The sequence below is a fragment of the Folsomia candida genome, unplaced genomic scaffold (assembly GCF_002217175.1).
Source record: "Folsomia candida strain VU population unplaced genomic scaffold, ASM221717v1 Fcan01_Sc001, whole genome shotgun sequence".
Taxonomy (NCBI): Eukaryota; Metazoa; Arthropoda; class Collembola; order Entomobryomorpha; family Isotomidae; genus Folsomia; species Folsomia candida.
Window position 1 is genome coordinate 5,809,958 of NW_019091193.1, and position 27,956 is coordinate 5,837,913.

At 37.1% G+C, this 27,956-nt stretch overlaps 8 protein-coding genes across 10 annotated transcripts; 3 read left to right on the forward strand and 5 right to left on the reverse strand.

The window, feature by feature from the left end:
- Window positions 1–2,786: 2,786 nt before the first annotated feature.
- On the reverse strand, window positions 2,787–3,384 carry LOC118436162. Its single transcript, XM_035853632.1, has 2 exons — window positions 3,122–3,384; window positions 2,787–3,056 (listed from the first exon to the last, which is right to left on the reverse strand). Exons 1-2 carry the CDS (start codon window positions 3,365–3,367, stop codon window positions 2,787–2,789), a joined length of 516 nt encoding a protein of 171 aa, XP_035709525.1. The 5' UTR covers window positions 3,368–3,384.
- Window positions 3,385–4,830: 1,446 nt separating this feature from the next.
- LOC118436405 lies at window positions 4,831–6,436 on the forward strand. The gene is made up of 2 exons (XM_035854459.1): window positions 4,831–5,404; window positions 5,494–6,436. Exons 1-2 carry the CDS (start codon window positions 5,011–5,013, stop codon window positions 6,333–6,335), a joined length of 1,236 nt encoding a protein of 411 aa, XP_035710352.1. The 5' UTR covers window positions 4,831–5,010; the 3' UTR covers window positions 6,336–6,436.
- A 475-nt stretch (window positions 6,437–6,911) lies between these two features.
- Window positions 6,912–8,948, forward strand: LOC110849294 (bacillopeptidase F). Its single transcript, XM_022096700.2, has 3 exons — window positions 6,912–8,066; window positions 8,139–8,307; window positions 8,397–8,948. The coding sequence occupies exons 1-3, from the start codon at window positions 6,966–6,968 to the stop codon at window positions 8,435–8,437; spliced, it is 1,311 nt and encodes a 436-aa protein (XP_021952392.1). The 5' UTR covers window positions 6,912–6,965; the 3' UTR covers window positions 8,438–8,948.
- Window positions 8,949–10,728: 1,780 nt separating this feature from the next.
- On the reverse strand, window positions 10,729–12,689 carry LOC110859304 (protein Star). Its single transcript, XM_035854465.1, has 4 exons — window positions 12,288–12,689; window positions 11,645–11,842; window positions 11,098–11,385; window positions 10,729–11,035 (listed from the first exon to the last, which is right to left on the reverse strand). The coding sequence occupies exons 1-4, from the start codon at window positions 12,654–12,656 to the stop codon at window positions 10,892–10,894; spliced, it is 999 nt and encodes a 332-aa protein (XP_035710358.1). The 5' UTR covers window positions 12,657–12,689; the 3' UTR covers window positions 10,729–10,891.
- Window positions 12,690–13,198: 509 nt separating this feature from the next.
- On the reverse strand, window positions 13,199–18,580 carry LOC110849279 (ribosomal protein S6 kinase beta-1). Of its 2 annotated transcripts, XM_022096682.2 has the most exons (12): window positions 18,287–18,580; window positions 16,952–16,995; window positions 16,625–16,877; window positions 16,424–16,557; window positions 16,285–16,347; window positions 14,625–14,794; window positions 14,498–14,547; window positions 14,304–14,420; window positions 14,126–14,224; window positions 14,003–14,035; window positions 13,817–13,924; window positions 13,199–13,736 (listed from the first exon to the last, which is right to left on the reverse strand). In XM_022096682.2, exons 1-12 carry the CDS (start codon window positions 18,407–18,409, stop codon window positions 13,554–13,556), a joined length of 1,377 nt encoding a protein of 458 aa, XP_021952374.1. In that variant the 5' UTR covers window positions 18,410–18,580; the 3' UTR covers window positions 13,199–13,553. The 2 variants fall into 2 exon arrangements, with proteins under 2 accessions (XP_021952374.1, XP_021952382.1); XM_022096690.2 differs by lacking the exon at window positions 14,304–14,420.
- Window positions 18,581–19,119: 539 nt separating this feature from the next.
- Window positions 19,120–20,078, forward strand: LOC110859394 (putative uncharacterized protein DDB_G0286901). Its single transcript, XM_022108381.2, has 2 exons — window positions 19,120–19,361; window positions 19,446–20,078. The coding sequence occupies exons 1-2, from the start codon at window positions 19,341–19,343 to the stop codon at window positions 20,076–20,078; spliced, it is 654 nt and encodes a 217-aa protein (XP_021964073.1). The 5' UTR covers window positions 19,120–19,340.
- A 94-nt stretch (window positions 20,079–20,172) lies between these two features.
- On the reverse strand, window positions 20,173–25,196 carry LOC110863244. The gene is made up of 6 exons (XM_022112502.2): window positions 24,544–25,196; window positions 24,234–24,440; window positions 23,555–24,036; window positions 21,234–23,048; window positions 20,988–21,164; window positions 20,173–20,878 (listed from the first exon to the last, which is right to left on the reverse strand). Exons 1-4 carry the CDS (start codon window positions 24,847–24,849, stop codon window positions 22,613–22,615), a joined length of 1,431 nt encoding a protein of 476 aa, XP_021968194.2. The 5' UTR covers window positions 24,850–25,196; the 3' UTR covers window positions 20,173–20,878; window positions 20,988–21,164; window positions 21,234–22,612.
- Window positions 25,197–25,868: 672 nt separating this feature from the next.
- On the reverse strand, window positions 25,869–26,625 carry LOC110842075 (putative uncharacterized protein DDB_G0283051). 2 transcript variants are annotated; one of them, XR_004833485.1, is made up of 3 exons: window positions 26,489–26,625; window positions 25,960–26,421; window positions 25,869–25,885 (listed from the first exon to the last, which is right to left on the reverse strand). XR_004833485.1 is itself a non-coding variant. In XM_022087787.2 (2 exons), the coding sequence occupies exons 1-2, from the start codon at window positions 26,507–26,509 to the stop codon at window positions 26,086–26,088; spliced, it is 357 nt and encodes a 118-aa protein (XP_021943479.1). In that variant the 5' UTR covers window positions 26,510–26,625; the 3' UTR covers window positions 25,913–26,085. The 2 variants fall into 2 exon arrangements, 1 of the variants encoding a protein (XP_021943479.1); XM_022087787.2 differs by lacking the exon at window positions 25,869–25,885 and having other exon boundaries at window positions 25,913–26,421.
- Window positions 26,626–27,956: the final 1,331 nt, after the last annotated feature.

A 27,956-nucleotide genomic window follows, 5' to 3' on the forward strand; every position in this document is an offset into this window, starting at 1 on the left:
ATTTGGAAATTTAACATTTTTTCTGTCGAGATTTACACAATTTTATGAATTACGTATGGAGTAAATTATTCATGGAGGAGTCAACTATGTACATAGTTTCAAACTGATCAGTCTTAACAAAAACTTCTAAAAACTTCGTGGACAACCTTAGTAAAACTGTAATGCATATATGCATTACTTCACTTTTAAACACCATTCAGTTTATTTTCCGTGAACTGAAATTGTACACATAAAACGAAGATGGTAAGAATTGTGTTGAGTATCTGTAAAAATTTAATTTGATATGTGTAAAACTCTTCGTTGAACATATGTATGTATGTATTCAGAAGAGTGTGACACATACCGAATAAATGAAACTGTAATTAAGTGTAAACGTGTTGCCTCCTCGCAACCCGACCGGATGAGACGATGCAAGTTCCTGTGTCAAACTTGTAAATCGAAGTGGTTCAGATTCAAATTCTTTTTGAGCCCGTGGTTTCGCAAGCCACCTTGTTTCAAAGGAATTTCAACAATTTCAATAAAACTGAAGCTCGCTCTGTAGAATCTTATGTCATATGTTTTACCTGCTCAGCAATTTGACCTTTTCATGTCCATCCGCTGCTAAGAGCAAGCTCAATCCTATAACAACGACGGACACAACAAGATAGACTTTTGAGATAATGGGTTGATCCAGCAAAATATCCATGAGGTGAGTCGAGTAGTAAAATAAGCAATCTGCTAAAAACGGAAGTAACACTGCAGAGAATGCAGAGTTCAAATACTGGGACAAGATTTTCAGATCTTCATACATGTCCAAAATCTCTAGAGTTTTCAGCGAGTTTGAAGCAGAATCCTGCAATTGTGTTAATCTAATTAAAATTGAAGTGTACCCACGAAAACCTTCGCAAATTTAGCATAGAAACATATGTAAATAACTTGCAAAGTTTTGCGAAATTTGTTACATAACTTTAGCAAAACTTTTCATGGAAATTTTTTTCTAGATTTGCGAAATCATATTTTATTACGTCAATTTTTTTGTGCTAATCAAGTTGCAATGCTAAATAAGACATTGTCGTAAGTACGCTCATATTTAACAAAAGTAATCAAGCATTTGAAAATTCAAGATCAGTTCATATCAAACAAACCCCGTTTTTACATACCATGCTATCTTCAATGACCTTATTAAAATGGTGACACGGAACCCACAGTGTTACCGCAGCTATAAGGATGAGTATGTCTCCAAAATACGCCATCACAGTGCGTGAATACGTTCCGAAGATATCGACTATCCCGAGGGAAATGTCCACTACTTTACTGCCCCATAATAGCTTTACTCCATTCGAATTGTTAAGAATTTCTGATTTTGAAATCGTTATCCCTTCAAGTGCAAAGTATAGCCGCACAGTTTGATAGAACTGAGTATCAAAAAATTGCACCTTTGTGTCCGGCAGGCCAAGAAGCAAGACATCAAAGGAGAATCCCACCATGTACATCAGTAGTAAGAAAGCAACGCATCGTGTCGAACAAAGCTGCGGTTTAGGTAACTCTTTACTCCAGACACTTTTATAAATATTTACAATTATTCAAGTATACAATGAGCGTACTCATGTCAACCTTCGCATATCTCGCATATCTCGCAAATTGAGCATAGCAACATAACTTGCGAAGTTTTGCGAGATATGCGAGATTTCGCAAAAAGTTTGCTGGAAAACCATGGGATTTTTTTTCGCAAATTTACCCAGAAATTGGGCATGTTCTTATTTCGCAAAATTACTTCGCAAACTCATTCTCGCACCATCGCCAGCAAGAGAAAGTAAAGAAATCCATGGAAACAGTACCCAAATAGGTATTTTTTCAATAGATTTGCGAGATTAGAGAGATTTGCGAAGTCATATTTTGCGAATCCCCTCACGACAGAAAAATTTTGATCTTCGCAAGTTTGCTAAATGAGTTGCGATGCGAAATAATAAGTTGTCGTGAGTACGCCCAATAGGGAAGTGCGCCTAGCGGATGAGACTGGTGGAAAAATGCCGTGTGGCTACGCACGCGAATTTAAAAATACAATTTTTTGTTGAAGTTTTAGACAAACTTATGTTGACTTAAAAAATCATGATGTATTACTGTAAATAATTCTCGCAACTTTTTTAGGTCGAATTTAAAGCGGACACTTTACATAAAATTTTTCAAAAAATATGCACGAAACTAAACTCATGTGGATGACCAGCATAGAATTTTTCAAATGGCCGGTTTTCTATTCAGTCAAGGGTCAGGAAGTCTGATATGGCTTCAAATTAAAAGTGACAAGCAAGTTTCCCAAAAAATTCGGGGATTTGTCAGAAAAGAAATGACCCTGAATTCTTTACTATAAATGACCCCAGTGACCAAAATACGTACGCGAAAAACTGGATCAAATGAATTTTGGAATCCATGGTCATTGGTCATCATCTTCTGCAGAAAATTATTTTTTGGCTGAACGTAACTCGCTGTCAATAAGTCAAAATTCCTAAAACTTGCCAAAAAGTTAAAAAATTATGATTTTTTTGCCGAGAGGAAATTGCCCCAAACTTTCCCCGATGTGGTCCCATTGAATGTGGTAGCAAACTAGCTCCAAGCGGGTGAGAAAAATTTTTTGGGAGTTTTCAGGAAGAAAGTGGTTGTGGTTGCACACGAAACCTAGCCAACTATGGTTGATGGTGGTTGTAGGGTAGGGTCACTACTTTGTCATCGTAAATTTTTAGTAAACCCAGTCTGCTATATTTAGAGATATTCACATTTTTATGCCAGTCTCATCCGCTAGGCGCACTTCCCTAAATCATTCTTACAGTTTTAAGCTTTCCACGCAATTTCCACTGGACCTTGTTTTCCATGACATGGCAATGTTGAACTATTTGAGGTAATGCGACAGGAAATTTGAAAAACATGAAATAGTAGACAGTTAAATAGTTGCTGGCAGCTCCAAAACTTCTCAGGAGGTACAAATAGTTTACTGGATTTGCTCCAAACTTTTGCGACACATCGAGTAGAACTGATCCCCCGTATTTCAGAATTGCCAGAAAAAATACGATGCAGCATAATACCTAAATTTATGTAGATATGTTTAGGACGCAACATTTGTAAAATGTGTGTCAATGGATCACCTTACATTTGTGAATTTGGAACCTTTCGTTGTGTATTCACATTTCATGGAATTTTTAGATGGTTCGATTTTCCAAGGGAAATAGCCGATATGGAAGGATATTTTTGCGAATATTTTGAAAAAGTTGGAAAATCCTTGAGGTGCAAACGTTGTCCTTTTGTCAAAATTGGTAGCCTCCTTGGTGTTACTGATAATGCCCAAATAGCTGGAAGCAACATCCCACACGACTTGACCAGATCCAAGCTTACTCATTGCAATGTTATAATTGATTAGTTGAGTTATATAAATTTTGGAAAATATTATATTTTTCGCCTTAACTAGTTCGGTGATATGATAGTACTTCTTCAAATAATCCATTTCACTAAACTTGGAAAATGGAATACATAGAGACTTGACCGGTGAAGTCGTTCAATTTTAGTGATAGATAATAATTGATTTCTTGCATCATACCCAACAGCCTTTGCATACAAATATATTTAAATGGTTCTAAAGGCGCGTGTAAATCGTGTAAATGATCAATTATAATTTGAGGAATATTTGTACATATGTCTGTATTATATGTACATAGTCTGTTGAAAAGCAACAACTTGTTGCCAACAAGTAATTTCGTCAAGTGCTCCTAATTGATTGGGTATAGCAAACAGTTGTCATTCAATCATCATTCAATGGAAAATATCTGTCTTTCCTACAATGTACCTATATGCACGTCAAGTCAAGTTTATTTGTCTAGCTTTTCTGCAAAAAAAAATCCAACAAATAGCAATCCTAATCCTAATGGATTATAAAGAACTAAATTATTTAATCCTCGATAGACAATTACTTTCCATTGAGTGACACCTGTTTCTCATACTCCTATCAGTTTTAATTGTTAATAATTAAGAGTATTATTGGGTTTCAAACTCGGGATGTGTTTTTTCTAAAAATTAGTAACGAACAGAATATTTCATCGCAAGCCGACTCATCATGCATTTTCCTAACCTCGTATTTAAATAAATTCTCTCCGAGAATATCCACATATCTGTTTTCAGTAAGCAGATATTTAAATTTTAATGTCACCCTTTCTGAATGCATAAGTACATATATGTGATCCTTTCGTTTTAGAATTAAATTATAACTTAAGTACTAATTTATGATGGAAGGACTAAAATAAATTATGCTACACGTACATATGTATCGATATCGATGTATGTACGGATTTGTCCATAAATTTGCATGCCTTGCCAAGGTAGATAGAACCTTTAAGATCCAAGAAACGTATAGGTTAGACACGAGGATGAAACTATTTAAATAAAAGTAACGTGCTTAACATTAACGAATTTCCTGTTTATGTTTAAATTCAAGGTAAAAGTTTTGAATATCTTGCAACTATATATGAAGCCGTCTGTGCCAAAATTCAGTCCTTGTGTCCATAGGTCATATTTAATTTACTAACCTACTCATATGTATTCGTATGCATCTGTATTGATGAAAGTAGACAAAATCAATGAATTTAACTTTGAGAATAATAAGACGAGCTGATATTTTATTTAACTATTTTCAAGATACCAAGATAAAGTATGTAGATATCTATCAACTTGAATAGTCAGTTATCAAACAAAATATACTTCTTTCTTTTGCAGAGACGAATGTTATCTTCATTAATTATGTACTTCCTTTCCGTAGGAATAAACAGAATTAAATCTGATTCGAACATTGCTGGCGAATAGGTGGTCAGTGGTCACAATAATTAAATTAGACAGTCCTACGATCAGACATATCTAAATATATACATATGAGCAAGATATTTAAGTTGGAAGAATCCTCTCAAAATATTTCATTTAATGCTCTACCCTCTCTAACTTATCATCTTGCTACTTAACAATATTTCAAAAATTCTCAAAATTCCCCAAAACAAGATGATTACTCCCCTTTTAGCTGCCGCTTTAAAAGTTTATGCCATACAGTTCGACCTCTTTAACACGATTCCAATTCGTTACGATATTTCGACCCAGTGCTTCGTCACAGTCAAAGGAGTGCGGCGCCTCTTCTCGTTCTACGTTCGACTCGCGGTGGTCGCAATATCTGGGATGCACTACATGGCGCGATTGCTCTACATGATCCTGTCATCGAAGGAGCACTACTTTGCGATGGAAGAAGCCCAGGATCCTTTGTGGATTCTCTTTTGTCGCATTCTTATCCTCATTTTCTCCTTGTTCACGGCTTTCATGAAGCTGTGCATTCTAGTTTATGACGATGACATCGTGATCGGATGGAGGAATTGCCTTATAATGAAGAAAGTCACCACGAAACGTAAGATGATTGTTTTGGTTCTCTGACTATCAAAAAATTTGAATTTTTCAAAGAAATTTGGGATTTATCAGAAAATGCATATTTTTCAGTCCCCGGCGTCAAAAAGCCTCCAAAGATGTCTGCCTATCTGGAAGCCGTCTTACTCGTCTCATTCGTCTTTATTCCACTCGGTGGCCCATTCATCACCATGTTCGGAGTTTACTACCACCTCGACCCACTCTATTTTCCCAGCCAATCCTTCTACGCTTACATGTGGCCGACAAACTATCCCCCGAAATTCGGTTCATGGTCGCAAATCTACATCCTTCTGATTCGCATTTACATCACTCACATCGTCACAACGACCTCTATGCACTTATTCCTTGCCCCCGTCCTTATCCTTGTAATCATCTCTGTTAACACGAAACATTCGCTGAGTTGCATTTCCCAGGTGCAAAATCCGCAAATATTTCTCCAAATTTACACAGAATTCTATCTCGCATCGGTGACATTTGAGTACGACTTAATCATGCCGGTACTTGCTTCACTCATGTTGGCGGGATTAGTTTTAGGGATCATGTCAAATTTTTGCACCATCGCGCTCTACTCGCACATCGCGATGCCGTACTATTTATGCTTTCCAATCTTGGGCGTATTTATAGCGATTGTGGTTCATGTTACAATGCCCGTTGGTGCGAACGTGTATGAGGACAGCTTAAAACTGCTGGGGGAAAGGGAAAAGGTATTCGCAGAGATGGCCGTGGTCGGGTTCGGGACTAGTAAGAAGGGAAAAATATGGGCGAAAAAATGTGCATCCTTACGACCAATTTCTGTAAGTGCGGGGTTATTAGGCTGCAATTTTTTCACGTTAAAAAGCTCCACAAGAACGGTGTTCTACACGGAGTATGTGCAAAAAAGTATCGATGCGTTGCTTTCCATTAAAGTGCACTAGATTTATCCTGACGTATTGACCATCCTGTGCAATCATATTTCTAAATGTAGGAATTGAAGAGGTCCAATTTGGTTGATTGATATGCATGCTGTGTCAATCTAATTTTTTCATTGCAAAAATAAACAATAAATGTATGTACGTATGTATTTGCGATGATTTATTTCTATGCAAATTGTCCACGGGTTCATTTCACCCGTGGACAGATTGCCGAATTTCCCCAACAATTAACAAATTTAAAGATTAGTTTAGTAAATACTTGTCTTCCTTCTTACTACTTATTATTGTTTCGATGCCTTGTACACCGTCAGCCACAAATAACTGATTTATCGTTTGTTTAAACGATAATAATCCTTCGCCAAAATTTCCCCACTTTATCCATAATCCTGCGAATGAGTTTATACTTGGCTAATCCATCACCTTATCATGACAAGGTAACTGCTGAAAGTGGAAAATCCAGGTGGGAGCCCTGGTACATGAACTACGTATGCATGCATTGTATATATTTACTTAATCTAATAATTCACCGATCAATGAAACTGGAACGAACCGTCGGGTATATAAAAGTGAATCTTTTTGCCATTAATTCGCAGTTCATTTTTGCCAATTCTTAACAAGCTTCACCAACCCACCATGAAGTTGCTTTTGGTCATTGCTACCGTTTGTGTGGTAACTTACGCCGGTAAGGTTGACCCATCCCTCCAGATCGCTGTAGAAAATGGAGTAACCGACGCAATCCTCGAGCTGCCTCAGATCGTGGGGCAGATTGAGAACAATCCAGCCCTCCAGTCCCTTTCCGGAGCTGGGAAGGTTTCCGCCCTGGTCGCCACGCTGCAAGGTCTCACGTCCGCTGCCCAGGCGCCACTCGTCACTGTCGCGAAATCCCTTGACCTCGAAACTGAGCAATATTGGGCATCAAATATCATCCTCGTGAAGGGACTCACCTTAGAAAAATTGCTCACACTTGCCAACACTCCGGGAGATTTCACCCTCCGTGAACAACACGTCGTCTCAATCAACTCAAACCTACGAGCTGGACGTGATTTAAGCATCTTGCAAAATCCACAATGGGGCGTGGCTAAGATTCGCGCACCGGAAGCCTGGAGCATCACAGACGGTGCCGGTGCGGTGGTGGGCTTCATGGATTCGGGGGTAAATCTTGCTCATGAAGCTCTCACCACTGGATATGCGGGTGCCTGGTTGGACCCATATTACAACACGGCTGACCCCACGGATCAAAATGGTTTCGGGTCTCACACTGCTGGAGTTGTCGTTGGACGCACGAATGGCATCGGAGTCGCTCCTGGAGCGCAATGGGTCGCCTGTCGCGGTCTCAACCATCAAGGTTCCGGAACTGAGGCGGCTTTAGTTACGTGTGGGCAATTCATGATGACGGCTAACCCCAAACCAAATGTGGTTTCTAACGGATGGGGCGGTGGATCCGGTTCGACTTGGTTTAACCCGGTGATCACCGGTTGGCGAAATGCGGGGATAATTCCGGTCTTTGGAGTAGGAAATTCTGGCCCTAATTGCGGAACCATCGGTTCTCCAGGAGATAATGCGAACGTGGTCGGTGTTGCAGCATCAACTGACACTGACGCCATAGCGACATTTGCCTCCCGTGGACCGGGGGCGGGGGGACTGCTTAAGCCAGACTTTGCCGCACCAGGCAGTAACACTTTGTCCGCTGGGACGGGCAGTAATAATTATGTGACAATGTCGGGAAATGGAGCGGTGAGTAATTTTAGTTAATAAATTGTAAATAGTTAAAAATATGAGAGAAATAATTTGTTATCACATTTTAAGGCTCCACACACCGCTGGTGCATTTGCTCTTATCATCGCGGCACATCCTACTTGGGGCTTTAACGAGGCGTACAATGCATTGGCAGCTAATGCGGTACACCCACCACTTGCAGACGCTGATAAAAATTGTGGACTTCCGACACCCAATGACTTTCCAAATTATGTTTATGGTAAGAATTATGTACATGCATATATCCAAAATGGTATTAATAATTGTGGCGTAGAATCTTCTGTGCATTTATGCATTTTTGTATTTCAGGCCATGGTCGAATTGATGTTGCTGCTGCACTTGGACTTTGAATTGGATACAAAAAATTTTCCCCTTGTGGGTCCGTTTTGACGTTAACTTCTGATAATAAATGATCTTTCACGAAATTTTAATTGGATATAATGAGATATTTATTTATTACAATTTTAAAGTGCACATTTTGCAAAATGTGTTATCTTTCTTTGCTTGTCAATGATAATACGAATGACACGCAAATACATACATAACGCATGTACATATGTATTAGTTGGGTCTAAACAGAGTCTTGGGATTAACGAAAGTGGGATTAATGATTAGGATTACGGATTGATTTTAAAAAATTCGGGATTGAGGATTGAGATTAGGGATTAAATTAACTCGGGATTAAAATTAATTCGGGATTAAATCTCTCAAGTCATTCAATGGGATTAGGGATTAGGATTAATTTAGTCCGATTTTAATCCCGGAATGGGATTAAAGTCGTGTTTATCGTCGATCACATTTATATCTAGTTAATGTTTCTGATGTCTTAATTAAATTGTTTTATAAGTCTTAACAGTGCGATTGAATTTGAATAACCTAATGACCATATAAATAATGACCTAAAGTGTGAGTTGTCGCTTAAGTGACTTAAGTCCAGTCTCCATTTGATTAACATTCAAGTGTGAATGAGTGGGCATTACCACTGGCCACTCTAGGTTATTATTATACGGCCACAAGAATATGAAGTGTACAGATGAGTGACATAAAATAAGTTTACTTAGTCATCAGTGAACTAAAATCAACTTTAACAGATGAAGTCTTATCAAATGTTTTTAAATACATGAACTATTTGTTGGCATGCATTTAAAGCCTCTCCAATTAAATGGGAAGTACCCTCCAAATATTTTAAAAGTACCCTTCATGGATACCTGCCTCTTAAAGTTATTTTTGAATTAGGATTTCGGTGGCAAACTACCTCTTAAAATAATGTACATATCTACAAGCCATAATTTTATCATTTTATGTAAAAAGCGTATTATTTATATACGATTAAAGTTAAGGCTTCCATAAAAGCATGCATTTTTAAAAGGCACATGGTACTCAAAACTGTTGTGAACTTAACAGGTCCTCCACGCTTACGCTTGGTACAGGTTTTGGGTGCAGGACAATATCGAAAAATTCTTTTATAATTGCCAGACGAATCTTTATACAGTACCAATTCTTAAAAAAACTGGTACACGTACAATGGTACACCGATTTTTTCTCATCAGCGCAATAAAATCGAACTAACTATAGAGTCGCGATTTTCAAAAATTGTCTTAAAAAGGTGAAATTTGGCGCAGTGAAATTAGCGATTAATACCTAATCGCTTCCCACGAAAGAATATGAAGTTACAAGTGAGCAAAGTGCAACCAGTGACACTATAGGGTCACTATGTACCGTTTTTAAAAGTTATTATTTTTATCTTAAATTTAATATGGAGGGTAAAAACCACTCATGGATAGCACATACAGCCTTGTAATTTAGCCACAAACGTGCATTTTTTGATAGACTTCAATAGGTTTTTTTTTTACATATGTCAGCGGTTTTTCCAAAAAGATATATTCTTTTAGAGAAATTAAGAAATTCGCAATACATAAATAATTCCATTCATTTATGAGCTTTCCATGCGCACTTATATCATTGTTAACAACAAACACTTGGTTTAAATAAAAATCAGGAAGATTCCATTCATTAATGTAATATGAAACCAAAGCATGTGGAAAGCTTGTTATTTGTAAGTGTGAAATATTAAGCTATTTTTCACATTTTTGCAGTCAAACAGAATAATTTTTAAGCTATTCAAAACGAATTAAAAAAATGTTTTTCATAAATACATCTGTTGGGGATCTGAGTAAACATTTTACATGAAGAGTTAGGGTTTTTAAGAACATATTCAACCGGACTCTGGTAGTAACACCCATCACTGATACGAAATTTACACAGATTTGTGATATGCAAAATGAGAGGCTACTTCCATTTAAGGGGAGGGAAAATTTAGAGCATTAAGAGGTTGCTTTCCATTTAGGTAACTTCTTAAATATTCGGAGGGTAATTCCCATTGTTTTGGAGAGACATTAAATTACTTCCCTATTTGTTTAATAATATCGAATTTTTGTTTGTGAAATACAACGATGGAATTTCGATAGTTATGGCCCATAACTTATGGGAAACATATTTTTAATTGAAACAAAAGGAGAACTGGCAAAGTCTCTGAGAATTTTCAGCAGGTGGAGCTGATTTAATCCCATTTTAATCCCAAACTTGGATTAAGATTAATCAATGCGCTCCGGGATTAGGATTAGGGATTAATTATTTTTTCAAAACTTTTTGGGATTGAGGATTAGGGATTAAAAGTCAAAACTTGCGGATTGAGGATTGGGATTAAGGATTAATTAATCCCCAATCCCAATCTCAATCCGTAATCCCGGATTAACCAGACTCTGGGTCTAAATTAATTTAGACGCTAATTCATTATATACTATTTAAGGGCTGACATAATCAGTTTGTTTGTTCACAAACACCATGTCGGATCCAGTCTTTGCCCAAAGTTTAAATCCATTCTCCGCCAGCAAAGTCTTGATCCCTTGTTCGCCCTCAGGTGCGAGAAAATATTCCACGAATATGACCTAATTTAGGCAAATTTATTAGACAAAAAAATTAATTCGAGTATTTTACATGAATATAAAACCTTAATATCGACTGAATGGAATGGAACAGCTTTCAAGATTTGATACTCATGTCCTTCCACATCCAAACTGAGCAAGTCCACCCGGCTCACGTTAATTGCTGAGAGAATTGCGTATAACGGAAAGCACTCGACCACACCTTCCGAAGTGAACAAATCTGTTCCATAAGAATTTGTGGGGGTGGCTTTTTCGATACCATTTCCGGTTTGAGTAGTAGTTTTGCGCTCCTTAATCTTGCCAGCTCCACCGCTCCAGGGAGGAAATGTATTTGCATGGCGGAGAAAGTCGACCTGGGGGACATAAAAAAATTGCACTTTCATCTGTAAACGTAAAGTAATGTGCTTATGTATGTATGCATAGCTACATAATTCACTAGCATATTAATTTTTAATAATTTTGGTAGGACAAATTAATAATGCATTTGTGTGATTTTTCTGTTAGCAATTTTTTTTGAAGCTATACTGAAGTGATTATTCTATTACGAAATTTCAGCCTGGTAGATATGAATTCCAAATCTCATTTAGGTTCACAATAATTGCATCCACAAACCTGTATCGGCTTCTCCCCACTGAGACAAACGTCTGCCACCCAAGCCTTCCGGTTTGTATTGGTCAAACTTTTCACCAAAGAAGGAGATCCTTCAATTAGCAATCCTGTCCACCCTAATTCCATCTCGAGCTGAATCGTATTTGAGAGAAATTCACCGTCATTGGCTCCACATTCGACGAAAAATCCATTTTCCGGTATCTTTAATTAAGGTATTAATAGTCAAGGTTAGCGATTATGCGGATTGATATCTCATGGTTATCCATAATCAAGTCAAAATCATGTGTGTAGCTACCCTTAAGGACATCGATAATTGTAACACATTTACGTATTATGATGTGATTTACTCTCATAGATATTTGAAAACCAGGTAAACTGTGCAAGTTTTGCAAATCTATATATTTTATAAATTTTTGCAAAATACAGAGAGACCCATTGATCTTGGTGCACTTTTCGTATTAGTAAATTTGTAATAAATTGATCAGCTTAGATTTTCCTGTACAGTCTTCGTAAACTATTCAAATTTTACAGTAATAAGTCAGATATGTAAGTGTACATATGTACATAATACAGGTATGGACGTATTGCCAAGATCTTCAAAAATGGCCTGTATATTTCTAAATAAGTTATTTTCATAAGTACTCACCCTCCCTCCAAACACGTGTCGTAACGCTGACTGCACATTAATGTCGAGTTGTTGCGGGTTAAGGATATTTGTCAGATTATAATCTGTCCCAAAATTTGGACTGATTAAGTGATGATTGATTAAATAGTTTACAACAATTGGATCATTTTGAGCGGACACTCCTTTCGTAAATATTAAATCCTTCACTAACTCTTCCGCACTTGGGAGTGATGATAAATTGGGCGAGAATAATAGCAGAAAATAATAACTTGTAATTCCAAACATCAACAGAGCCGAGGCAAATATCACAATTAGGACGAATTTAGATTTATTACGAGCAAAATTTTTACATGATGGCAAATTTCTAATCGAGATGAAGGAAGATTTCATTTTTACTGAAATTTAGTCCAATGCATGTATGTTAGTCTACCTGTTTAAAGCGATTGGACTGTGTAAAGTTTGTAAGATGGGTAATAAAAACGATTCATGATGGATGCAACTTTGGGGTTTGTACAAAAATAGCGTTTTCAGGAATATATTTGAAAGACGCGTGTGTCTGATTGTGTTTTATTATGGCTGGTACAGTTTCTGATTTTCCTGATTTTTGAGACAACTACGTAATTAAATTGGACGTTAAGTACATATATTTCCTTAAGTGTATGTATGTGGCTAATTAGAAAATATTATTAAAGGTGACATTAATGACGAGTTGAACACAAGTATAATTCGGTATTATGAACCCTACACATAAGTAGAGGTTTGTAGTAAAAGTCATAAAAATCACTCATTCGTGAAAATCAACGCAATGATGCTTGACTTGTGTCATTATCCTGCTCGACATATTTCTGCCAGGAGGGGATTTATGGATGTCTGTACTATCATTAGATATCAGATAATATACCGTACTATATGTCCTCATATGTACACAGATGTCTTAAATACCAACATTTTATTCTTATCTTGCTCATTATTTACGACACAATTTAACCGATAATGGTTTCACATTTACGCAAAAGTCATACGCAAAGCAAGTGAAACAAACCTTGCATACATACACGGTAGAAAAAATACATATAAAAAATAACTCTGTAAGAAATTGGAATATATGATTGTATAGGCCGTTGCCACATAAATTGAGCACTAGTAAATTTATCTATCCACCTACATACATACACTATATGTGATATACATACATAGATATATCTTAAGTTAAGAATTAGGAATCAACAGTCAATACACAAGTCAAAAGTACATAATTTAAATAGTCCATCGCTCGTCAAGTCCACGCTATTCCAGGAAATCGAAAGCTGTCAGAGGTGAAATCGGTGAAACGAAGCTCTGTTGCTGAATATTATTTCCCGATGACGTCAATCTATTCTCAAAAGTGTTACGGAGAGATCTAGCACTAGCACGCACTACGGGAGGCATGGCAAAGTCTTCCAAAACCGACGGTGCCACATATGTAAATCCCTGACAAGATAGAGTAAAAAATAGAATAATTTAGTCCAATTTTTAATATGTAGTTAATAAAACTTGAACTAAAAAATTACCTGGAAGATCATATTTGCACTCTCGCTTAGCTTAGTATCATCCGGGGAATCTACGGCTGGTTGTCCGGTAAATTTAGTATCAAAGTGTGATACATCATCATCACTGGCCTAAACACATGAAATAGTATCAGATATGCACTCAATTTAATTTTCAGCATGACCACATTCATGGAAATTAAAACTTACTAGTGGAGGTTTATACGGTGGATCTACCCGACGCTAAAATTGAATGTTATCATTATTATTATTTATTACATGGATGTTTTATTACCGCAGGTACTTTTTAAAAAGCATGCGATTGTGGCATACCGCTAAAACATCATCCCAATCGCAATTCTTAAAGAATTTATGGTTTCGTATTGCAACACCGTCCATTGGTCCATAGCCAAGCCTTTGGTTAGGTTGACGCTGTAACATGCAGCAAAAAGAAGTTATTTAGTTAAGCATACATACTGACGAAGACTTGTTAAAGACAAGTGTACGTTGCCTTTAAGAGCCTCCTAATAAGGTCTTGGGCATCTCGAGTAAGATGGGTTGGTAAAAGTAATTTCGCCTTTAAAATTTTGTCACAAGTCTTTTTTCGAGTCTCGCCATTAAACGGGGGCTAGGAAATAATTGGTATCCAATATAAAAACTTGAATAAAAACAATACAAACGTGAATAATGAATATTTCAACTCACAGATCCCGTCAGCATATCAAACATCATGGCACCGAACGACCACCAGTCAACTATAATACAAAAGTAATCGTATTATTACACACAATTGGTGCAAATGAATCAGGAAAAATTCTAATTTGATAATTACCCGCTTTTCCGTGGCCTGCACGCATCAAAATTTCTGGTGCCATGTAGTCAACAGTACCACAGAACGTATGCGTAAGTTCCCCTTCGGGCATTTGTTCTTTGCAAAGACCAAAGTCTGTCAACTTCACGTGCCCATCAACATCTAAGAGAACATTTTCAGGTTTCAAGTCCCTAAAAAAATAACGAAACCAAACAGTTACATCACCTTCATGAAATGATACAGAATCTAATTAGGCTAGACTTTAGTTAACCGTCGGTCTCCGATAGGGTTAAGTGATACGTCATTTTGTTCGTCTCGGCGAGCTGAACAAGAATATCGAAGCCAGAAGGCGCGGAAATGTCCCGTTCAAAAGTTATGGCGGGACAAAGTTTGAAATTTTTATTGCATTTTTGGACGTTTCAGAGAATTCTACGACTTTGTCTCACTTTGCCCCAAAGCGGGAAATTTTTTGGGGTATATTGAGATTTTGGGGTAAGGTGGTATTTGGATGTTATTTATTAAATGTAAAATGCATCAAATCCGAGCGAAGCTAGACACTGTGAACACCACAGATTCTGTGCAGGGCCCTTCGCACTTGGCAAAACGAGGGCCCTCACATGGCGACCGCGAGCGAAGCGAACCTGGAAAATGCGAAAGCGGGAGCCCCGCACTGGTAGTAATTATGTCGAATATTGGGGTATTGTTCGTATTTTAGCGAGCGAAGCGAGCAGGTTAGGTTAGATTGAATACGCGGAAAGTGCTACCTAGGAGAGCTACCTAAAAGTGTTACCTAGAAGAGCTACCTAGAAGAGCTACCTAGAAGTGCTACCTAGCAGTGCTACCTAGAAGAGCTACCTAGAAGTGCTACCTAGAAGTGCTACCTAGAAGAGCTACCTAGCAGTGCTACCTAGAAGAGCTACCTAGAAATGCTACCTAGAAGTGCTACCTAGAAGAGCTACATAAAAGTGCTACCTAGAAGAGCTACCTAGAAGAGCTACCTAGACGTGCTACCTAGAAGAGCTACCTAGAAGTGCTACCTAGAAGAGCTACCTAGAAGTGCTACCTAGCAGTGCTACCTAGAAGTGCTACCTAGAAGAGCTATCTAGAAGAGCTACCTAGAAGTGCTACCTAGAAGAGCTACCTAGAAGTGCTACCTAGAAGTGCTACCTAGAAGAGCTACATAAAAGTGCTACCTAGAAGAGCTACCTAGAAGAGCTACCTAGAAGTGCTACCTAGAAGAGCTACCTAGAAGTGCTACCTGGGATAGCTATCTAGAAGTGCTACCTAGACGTGCTGCCTAGAATTGGGGAATTGGATAGGAAATAACCCCAAAAGTCTCAAAGTACCCCGAAACCCCTCCCGCCGTGCCGTAAAATGATTGTAATTCAATATTCTGGAATAAAAACTAAAAATCTCACCTTACCCCCAAAATCTCAATATACCCCAAAAAATTTCCCGCTTTGGGGCAAAGTGAGACAAAGTCGTAGAATTCTCTGAAACGTCCAAAAATGCAATAAAAATTTCAAACTTTGACCCGCCATAACTTTTGAACGGAGCGTTTCCGCGCATTCGGGTTTCGATATTCTTGTTCAGCTTGTCGAACTGAACAAAATTACGTATCACTTAACCCTATCGGAGACCGATGGTTAACTAAATTTTTTCCTCTAATTATATAAAGTACCTATAAATAATCCCCAGTTGGTGCAAGTGCTCCAACGCCAACACAATTTCTGATAGATAAAAGCTGCAAGCAGATAACCAGGAAAATTTAAATTGTGATACTTTTATTAAACTTGTGAATAGATTAATAATTTGCATACCAGGCTTCATTTTCAAGAAACATCCCTTCTCTTTCTAAATGGATAAACAGCTCGCCTCCACTCAAATACTCCATAACGAGGTAGAGCTTTCCTCCAGTTTGAAATGCATATTTCAAATCCACGATAAAAGGATGCTGTAAACAGAGATCATACAATAATGCATTATATTTAATCTATGCAAACAAAGGCAAACTCGCTCACCTTTACAGCCTCCAAAATATTCCTCTCTGCCTTCAAGTGAGCAGTATCTTTTTTGTTTAGCACAATCGGCGCCTTCTTCAAGACCTTCATGGCAAAAATCGTATTGCAGTCTTGTCCACTGCGCTTCCTGACTTGGAACACTTTTCCATAACCTCCCGTCCCCAGAATTTTCTTAATCTCAAAGTCTTCAAGTCCTGCGCGACCATCGATAAGTCCAGATTTTTCTAGCAGGATTTCTTCAGTGTTATAATCGCTACGGATTAAATTGGAACAAATTAATACAAAATATTAATGGAATAATGCGTTAATTTATAAACACCTGCTCACCTCATTATCTCCTCTAGATCCCCGCCCTCTGGCGTCTCGCTAATCTATAAATCATGATAATCCCTTCTTTAAAATATGTATGCGAGCTGAGCCAGCCCAAGTGTACTACAAAACTCGTTTCCGTATTTAGCGAGAGGCAGAGTGAGAATCGGATTCTGGTGGGTATCCACCACCACCGCTGGCTGTCGTTGTGACAGTGCCGTATGGCACTGTCGTATGGCACTTTCGTATAAATTCAAAAAAGCTTAAGTTTTAAATTTGGGGTGATTAGGTAATTAAAATATCACAAATTTTAGTAAGTTGGGTAATTGACGTACATATCTCATTAGTGGCCAGAGTTTGTTACGGCTCTTGCAAAATAAGTCCCTCCCTTAGAAACTTTGACCCCAACTTTCTCAGGGTACCAGCGTTTCCCTTCGGGCAACAAAAGCTGAAACTGTAGCCCTTCCCAAGGAGAAAAATTTGGCATCAGACTGTCCGAAGTGAATGGCTGGTACCTTGAGTTTTTTAATGATTTATGTGTATGTGAAAAAACCGCCAATTTTCGAATTTTGAAACTTTTGATGCATTAAAATATCCGTGTTCAAGGGGGAAGTCAAATGTCAAATGCAAGTTGAGGTTTTATTCTTATTGTACCGAATGTACATTTGATTTCTCATGTTTCCCGATTTTATTCCCCAATTTTTAAAGGGGGAGTGGTTGCACATAATTCAAAAATAGCTATGCCATATTAATCCTTTCTCCCAAAATTAAATTTAGAGTTTTGTTTATTAAATTCGGTGACATCGATGCGAAAAAGATTTGCACAGTACAATTGGCCTTGCTCATGCATATAAATAATAATGTCATCCTTTGTTCATGTAGTCGTGATAATCGCATAAAACGCACATATGCACGTCAATCAAAACACATGTTTTTTTATGAATGGTTATCACCATTTACCAGTGGCCGCGGAAGCCGTGGGGACATGTGGGTACATTAATATTGTAGGATAGGGGAGGGAGGGGTTTATATAACATGAGCAGGCGATGGGCATCGAATGACCGTGGGGACATTTTCCCTATATCCCCACACTTCCGCGGCCACTGCCATTTACAACTAATTACATTAGAAATACGTATTGAGTATTTTTACTCCATACTAATTTCAATTATACATCTATTAATTAGGTAGAGACTGAGGAAGCCGAAAATTGTATTTTGCAATTCAAATTTCAAATTTCAACTATTTAGGTAACTTTGAAGGTTTACTATTTAGGAAGTATTTTGCAATTTCAAAGCAAAGCATTTTCACCACTTGTTTAAAAACCTGATTAATATTTATTATTTTACTTACATCGTCAAGGTCTATTTCAGTATGTCCGACATCAACGTCCTCGCCAATTGTCGGGACACGACGGCCGTCATACTTGATGGTAACCCCGTCCTCCAATTCTAGGTCGAATATTCCCGTCGCCATGCTGTCATCGACACGCAGCTCCGACACTACGCACGGCGATAAAAATGATAAAATATTATTGTTTTCCAATTTTTATTCCGTCCAGATTCCTTGCTCAACTTTTTCTCGCCGCAATAAATAAATAGACTGCAGGGTTGCATACCATACCCACGTGCAAGTACATGTATAAATGTATGTATACATTAGTCATAACCATTGTGAGGACAGGTATAACTATTTTTAGTGCCTTTTCCATTTTTCTTCTTCTATGCGTGCAAACGCACTGTCCTTAATTAATTCTTAGTTTTGGTTGGGAATACCAACTGGTATTCCCAACTTAAGTATGTGGTATGAAGCCCTTTTCCATGAAGGGTCTTTTCTTTTTATGCGACATCAGAGGTGGTTGGTTTATTTCTGGAGGAGTTAAATATCCACTAAATATCCACGAATATGACATTAGCGTTATCAGTATCCTCCTAACTTTGTGAATGTCCGTTAGTCCTTGCAATGAATGAATATTAAGCAATTTACACCATAATTATGATCGTAATTCATATATCATGATATTTACTATTTGTATGCAATGCTCCATAAACTAGAATTACCGAAATTTTGACGGATTAGATACGCCACCATTCAGATGAGCAATTAAAATTAACTTAACTTAATTACTGCGATTCTAAATTAGAATTTCTAATAATGTTTGAGTCAAGCATATACGTGAAACGTACATATGCGAGCGCATAGCATTAATAGCATACCTGGAAATGAGATTAAGAAAATAGCATCATATCCGAGTTCATACATCCTCCTGCTTATCTTGCACTCCGGATGTTAGATTTTTCTTTTTGTATAAATTGGGGACAAAAGTTCGTTTTCTGCATCAATCTTAGGAACCTTGTCCTAAGAAATTCAAACATTTCGACAAATTTAATTTTAAAAAAATAACAAAATGAAGGTTATTCTTTTAACGGTAAGAACAAACATTTTTGAATATCTGTGCCTACTATATTTATAGTTGCCCGATTTTAAAATTTTACGCATGAAATAATTGCAGGCTTTTGCGGTCTTGTTGGTGGCGTCAGTAGCTGCAAAGTCAAAAGATCACCCTCATGGAAGCGATGTGGGAGACAAGTTGCCCCCAAAGGTGACCACGCCTGTACCATCAAACAGCACTAGTGTAGCCCACAGTCGTGAAGATAGAAGAGTCCGTGGCGGGGGCAACAATAACAACAACAATAACAACAATGGGGGTGGTCGCGGAGGAAATAATAACAACAACAATAACAACAATGGGGGTGGTCGTGGGGGTAATAACAATAACAATAACAACAACAATGGACGCTTTTCTCGACGAATCGGTGGTAACAACAATAACAACAATAATAACAATGGGGGTGGCCGCGGAGGAAATAATAACAACAATAATAACAACAATGGAGGTGGTCGAGGAGGAAATAATAACAACAACAATAACAACAATGGACGCTTTTCTCGAAGAATCGGGGGCAACAACAATAACAATAACAACAACAATGGGGGTGGTCGAGGAGGAAATAATAACAACAACAATAACAACAATGGGGGTGGTCGTGGGGGTAATAACAATAACAATAACAACAACAATGGTGGTGGGCGTGGCGGAAATAACAACAACAATAACAACAACAATGGACGCTTCTCGCGTTGATCAGTTTAAAATCTGCACGCATATAGCAATTCGGGAAACCTTGCATGAAATTATTTCAAAGTTGAATTATAGATTATGGATTGAAATTTTTAAGTATATTTTACATCTTTCTTTATTTAATGATTTAGGTTCAAACATATTTAATTGGAAATATAAGTAGCACAAATAAATCGAGCTATATTTACATATACACAATTTGGGTCAAATATCATTAAGGATTTTTACGACACCTTAGTTAATACATAAATATACATATAAATATACACCTGACATCACGAATGTCACTTTCCACGCTCTCTTATGTAGTCACCAAAAATGTCGTTGAAGTCGCTGATGACGTACTTTTTCCACTGCTTGAGTTGAAAGGGGTGGCATTTTTCCCCTCCACGTCCAACCCTCCGCCTCCCCCACTTTCTTTGCCTCGTGCCTTAATCCTCTTATTGTAAAAGTAGCCAAACGCATTCAATGTCCCGATACTATTAAAAAACATGACGTACACCACGACCGTGACCGGCTCGAGGAATCCAAACATCGTCTGGATCACGATCGTCGAATAAAAAATTGCTGACGGTCCCACCGTTGCTATAGAAATCCGAACAAAAGTGGACAAGCATTGTGACGCCGTGGTGTGCGTGGTCACTTGAGTGGCTCTCATTTTCACGGCGACCTTTTGACCAGCCTTGACCTCCCGTCGAATCTGTGTGTAGGCGAATGTGGTACATATTGCTTGAAAGGTGCAGGAGGTAATGGCAAAAATTGAGAATACTGTTCCACCAGGGCTCTGAAAGTTTACCAGCATCCTACAAATGACAAAATAATAAAATAATTCATGTCACACTTTGTACTGTGTAAACTTTGTAAAACTACTTTATAATGTTCTCAGTTCGAAATTTATTAGGTTAAACACACCAAAAACCCGACGATCCGAACGCATCCAGCGGATAAAACACTGCAATTGACACCAATATGAAAGATCCGGCAACAGCGTGCAGCTTCCACTCCCAGCTCCCGAGGTTTAGGTGAGTACCTCGAACAATTCGTAGATATGTAAATACGGCCAGCCCAGCGTGCATTGTTTGCTGATATCTGCATGCAAAATTCCATATTATATATTTCACCACTTCAATTGTGACAATTCTAAAATTATGTCCTTACGCCAGCGTTATCCAAAGATTCAAACTCAACACTACCGAAACAGTTGGGCTGGGAAAGGTATGCGTAATTAAAAGAAATAAATGATCCGTCAAGTGCGAAATATTTAGCAGGGTGTCAGCCATTGCCAAATAGAAGGGGAAGCGGTCCGAAAAATCGAGATTGAACATGCCCGGATTTTGCGCTCTTCCTACCGCAGTTTGAGTCACTTTTTTATAAACAATTTTGCAAATTGACGTAATCACGAAAGAACAGCAGATCAGTGAGATAAAAATGCAGGTGCAGGCTGTAATATGAATGACATAGAATGCCACGTAATTCCCATCGAGGACACTGCTTCCTCCGAGATGAATGTCGGATATGTTTATCAGCCAGGAACGATAACCTTCGGTGGAATTGTTTTGTGCCGGCGGATCCATTATTATCGGTTTAGAAAAGTTACCTAAAATTTATGGGATCACAAATGTTGAGAATTATATTTTAATTTTAATATGAAACTGGGACAAAATTATGACCATATCAATGTCAAGGAGTCAGAATAATGACTGCGTGCAAATTTAGTTGGGCTTTCCATAAATGCTTTTAAAAAGTACAAAAATCAGATGAGGAAGTTTTTGTGTAATTATAGGGCTTCCAACGTTTGTATGTATGGACACATGCATTCCTGTTATGTCAGTCAGTTTGTGGCTGGATTGGCTCGTTGCATAATTGCTTTTGTTTTACTGAAATATGTATATACGAACGAAACATACGTCACTTTGGTCCTAGATGTGGTTTTCAGTATATTTGGTTTTTTCCACCTTTTTTCCACTTTTTTGACCATTTCTCTACTGGTAACTCGGTAGAATTGTGGTACCGAGATCCGTGTTGTTATGTAAGAAACCAATGTATATACTGTGTCATTACAAAATATACATAATTGACATGTTTATATTTTAGTCCGAATTCATAACAATCTAAATAACATAATAGCCGTTGGATTTTATCGTGGGTGCTAATCTCTGTAAAGCTTTTAGTAACATTACCGACTACTGTTTTCCTGGAAACATGTAAATACGTACAATTAGTTACCTGGTAAGTACTTAAATGGGGAAACAGGTTTGCATCTCACTGTCAGAAGTGTTACTGATGTGCACATGCAAAATTGCATGACAATGTTTTTTCGACATATTTGGATTTCAACACCATCCAACATTATTTACTTATAATTTTTTACCGCACAAGACTCTAGTACTAGAATATATACACACTGATTTACAAACAAATTTGCATATTTAAGTGTTTCATGATACATACAAAAAAATTATGATTTTGTATTTTTTGCAACACAGCAAATGCGTCAGCAAATGTTATTTATAATCTTCTCATTCTGTTTTTTACTCTCATTTATAATTTTCAAGTGTTTTAAGCTCCATTCTGAAGCTTTTTGCAAAAGTTTCAAGTGCGTCTTTACCACTGAAGAGACCACGATCAGCCCATATCCCAAAATCAATGTAGTCGCACACGGTGAAAAAATTGAACACCACCGGCACACTGTTCAGTCCACGTCCCGTCATTATTTCGAATTTCGAAACTGCTATCCCAGTAATATGTTCGGGCTTTCTTAATGTAATCCCGTTTGAGATGATTCCTGAAAATATCTCTCTGGGAACGAATTTCTTATTGATGAGGGAAGACGTCAGGCAGAAAAATAAGTCCCCAAGAACCAACCAGAGGAGGATGGGTGACTTTGCCAAGTTCGTAATTTGAGAGGAGATACTTTTCATACGATTCAGCGGATCTGCATCGGACACGGGCAATTTTAAGGGGGCCAGCCACCTGTATTTAATTTTAAAATGTGAATGAGTTTTTATCCTAACGCATTCTCTCCGATTTTGACTAAATTAGTGTCATTCGATCATAAATTTAATTAGTATGCAATTTGCAAATGACACTATCTGCCAATACTCAGGTTTGGCAAATATACTTGCATCCGGAGAGGAGAAACGTGAAGTAATTTTGAAAACTATAAAATTTATCAGATTTAGGACGCGTTTTCTCCTCTTGGGATTCAAATGTCTTCTCCGAACCTGGGCATATGTATGTAGGCAGATAGCGTCATTTGCAAATTTCATATTAATTTAATTTGTGATTGATTGACACTGATTGTGTTTGGTTAAAATCGGAGAAATCAATTGTTAGTAAATTCATGGTTAATAATATTATCGTGGTCATCAATTTGTGGCTTCATTTTTTTCATTGTGGCAATGAAATATGGGCAAAAAAAGCAAAAATAGTCTATACATATTTACTCGTATGTCCAAATCTAAATTCTGCAAACTTACATATGATTCGTCATCCTATCTCGTGCTGGATGACCCGGAATTGGAAATACTAATGCAAAATTCATCTTCACTTCGGTCACATCATCAAAACGCAAGCTTTTCCTAATCGCTCCCGTCAACGCTGTTAAAAGAATCGTCTGAATACTTTGACCTGCCATTTTTGAAATTTGTTTCACCCCGTTCAAATCTAACTGTTCGACGTGATGCACAGATTTTCCGGTGATTGGGGTTCTCGTCCATTCATTTTCGTTCAGCATGTTGTAAGCCATGTAACCACTTCGGAAGGGAGAAATGAATAGAAAATCCAGAATGTATAGTATTCCAATTTTTGGGGAATACTTTTCCGTAATGCGGGCTACAATTTGGTCGAGCAGGACATCCTGCTCTGGGTCGGGATCTCCAAGATTGCGAAATAGTGTAATAATCGAGTTCATGTCCATGAGGGAGTGATGCCACCGAATGAGAAATGCGTAGTTGCCGTCCTGCGTCATTAGAAAGTTGCAATTAGTAAAATCTTTAGTTGCAATTAGTAAAATTAATAAATTTTAAACTTGTGCTTCTACTATTTAATTCACTTCCATAAAAATTCCATTTTTAGCTTAAAATACTTATGTACTCATGTATTGATAACGTGAGTATCCCCAAACTACATTTTTCATACCCAATTTGCATATTATACCTTATCGATATTAGGGAACAACGTCGCCTCCCATAGTGGACAACCCTTCTTAAACGGCTCAAGGACACACTGCCCCTTAAATGTGTCAAAGTATTCGAAGTCATCACTATAATTCACTCCGAGACAAGATGACAGTTCAAAATTTGGAATTGGTTCCCAGAAAAAAAATCCCCCCAGACGAGTCAGACGACACTTGAGCTCAGCTCCCTGAACAAAATGTGCTAATTATAATTAACCATATTTATTAAATAATTATACATATTTGTAGTTAAATTACATAATTACTTATTTTTATAACAAATTTACTCACATTCCGTTTAGCAATTAATGCTTCCATTCGTTTAAATATGACATCTTGACTTATCTTTTTATCAAGATAGATCACGATCCCAATTCCAGCCAAGGGCTTATTGTAAATATCGTCAACGGCTCCATAACAACTAAATAGGTTTAACGGGATCCAGTCACTTTTAAAATATTTTACAAATTTTATGACAATTTCTCGATATAAAAGAAGGGTACAAAAAACTGAGGCTGTAATTGGAAGCGTTGCTACACCTAAAATTGTTAAAATAACGAGGATTAATTCCCTCATAAAGCGTCTAAATGTGACCATTTTTACAACTGGATTGAAATTGTAGCTTCCAAATAGTAAGAAATTTTGCTCAAGTAATCAACTGATTTATCCCACGGAAAATGTCGGAATAAAACTACATACCTAAGTTTTATGAATTTATTTCCGTAAAGGAATTATAAATTATATTGGCTTGTAAAACCTGTCTGGGATTTTATGCCAATTATATGAACGCGAAGTTGTTTGGCACAATCTAAATATAAATACATATAGGTATATAATTACATAATTTTGTTTACGGAATATATGGAACACGAAGAAGGATCTGGAAGAAGAGGAGCTGTAACTACATAAAGCGTATTAATATACATAATTGGTTACAATTACATAATTTGTTATATATTGATAAGTATCAACCTGAAGATCACATTACAGTAAGTAAACATTTACGCTACAAGAGACATAATTAGGGTTCATTCAATTTTTTGATAAGCTTGATCTACATATAAAGGTTAAGTTTGTGTGGAATAAAAACATCGCTGGATTTATCCAGATTAAGAAAGATGCCGATTTTATCGCAATTGCACACATTCATGCAGAGCTTGTGTAAGAAAAGTTTTTATTAATTATATGTAATGATAATGATGTTACTCATTACGATTTCGCATGTTCGTATCGCAACATAATTTTGAAAAAATTACGAACTAAATATTACTTACTTTTAGTCTTGGTAATGTGCAAATTCGAAAATGAATTTCAAAGCCAATTTTTTTGCGAACTTGTAAACTTTGTTTTTTTACTAACATTGCTAATGATGCGAACCCGCCGTGAATGAATACCCCCATTAATTTTAATTTTCTCCTTCTCTTTGATTCATGTGCAGATTGACAAGATTTCGAGTGAGTTCAAGACGTTCCTCGAACATGATAATTATTACCGAACAGCAAGAACTTTGGATTAGAACTGTGTATTACTCATGGATGGATAGAATTCTACTCATTGATTTCGAGAGACGAAGACGAGGATAATGGCAATGAGGGCGATGAGTATGATGACAAATACGATGATGATAAGCACGCTAATCAAAATAAACGACTGATATTACTTCAATTATTAAATGCTTGACTATTTCTTTATTCGTATTTAAATTACCATTTTTCTAAACTCAGACACGGACCTGTATTTCAAAGTGATTAAACAAAATTGATTTGTATGGAGATTTGATATCTTGCTAAAACGATTTGTTTGAAGAAAACGAAAGGTTCACACATTTCGGACTCAGCGTCCATTGTTGTTATTGTTGTTATTGTTATTTCCTCGTCGACTGCCCCCATTGTTGTTATTGTTATTATTGTTGTTACCCCCCATCCTTCGAGCAAATCGTCCGTTGTTATTATTGTTGTTATTATTGTTTCCTCGTCGACTTCCACCATTGTTATTGTTGTTATTATTATTGTTCCCGGATCTTCTCTCTTCGCGACTATGGGCGACGTTGGTCTTGTTGGATGGTGCCGGCGTGGTCACCTTGGGGGGCAACTTCCCTCCTACGTCGCTTCCCTGGGGATGATCTTTTGACTTTGCAGCTACTGCGGCCACCAGCACGAATGCGAAAACCTGAAATTTCCATGAAATAAATTTTAAAATCAAGCAATCACAAATTAAAAAATATTTCTGCAGTTACCGTTAAAATGATTAACTTCATTTTCGTAAATTTGTTGAAATTTCGAAGTTTGGAAATATGTTTTGGTAAGTATTCGTAAGACAAGCTTGCCCAAATTGATGTCTTGTTACAGATTACATTGCCAATTTATACCTAATTCTATATCCGGGTGTTAGCCGGGTCTAGGATGCAGTATGTAAATATGTATGAATTTGTGTATATACGTATGTAAAATAACATATTTCTTAAGCCAAATTCCGGGTAATGTGTTACGTAAATCTTTCCATCCCAATTAAGTTAAGCTCATTTTAATTGCTGTCCCAAAATGTGTAGATATGACGCATAGGTATATGAATACATATTTATATACGGTACTTTTCTTATTTGTTATATGCCAATAATTACAAATGTAAGTATGGTGTCAATTCCTTATTCATATTTTCTGTATTTTTCCGATATTATATGTACTTATACACAATTCCGCTTATACATGCAGATTTAAATATTATTTTGTAATGTAACGACTTTTGTACACGTCGACTGTTTAAAGTCTGATTATTTTTAGAATATCAGTTATCAAAACCTCCCCTAATCCTAAATTATCCATGCACAATGGAACCCTTCACATTTTTGTATTCTTTCAATTTGCATGTCAGTATTCATCTGCATGTATGTGTATCTGTTCCTGCAAATGCAAATACCTATCAGCCAGGATTGATAAATACTGAGGGTATTCATTAAAAATTTCGCAACGTTAGCAAAAAATTAAATTCTTTTGCGATACGAATACGTTATCCCGCAAAGAATTATTTTTGCACAATATCACTGTATTGTATTTTCATACAGATATGTATGAATGTATGTACATACATACATATGTATGTATGTACATATCTGTGTACGCTATCAAAACATCAAATTACAGAGGGCTATAAAAAGACAATTATTTGTGTTCAGTATTCTTTTCTTTCTGCCCTTTTATCAATACCTTTGATCACAAATTACCTAAATAAGTACCTTATAACTATTCCGAAAGGATAAGCCCAAACATACAATGCTCTCATTGCAACATTACGTAAGGTCAACTGAAAAATTAAAAGCTTCTCTATACTAATAATTACCTCAAAAACAGTCCAAAAATAAATTTATTACAACTCCGCAAATCAATGTGACCTTACATAACCAAAATTCAAAAACATTTGTCCAGAAATTCATCTCAAAATTTTTATTACTCGCAATGAATAAAATTTGTAAGAATTTTTCAATCCCGTCCCACACTCCATTTCAGGCGTTACAGCGTTTCACAATATTAAGTGAATCGTTTTATCCACAATTTCTTACCTGGGACCGGATCAGTTGGGAACCCAGACCCACGCCCAAATCCAGATTAGTTCCATGGATGTTATTTTCAATCTTCGTCGCCCTGTTGGGTCTACATTTCATTCTCATTCTTATCCGACAATTAGTAGCTTATGAAAAGGATCCCGAT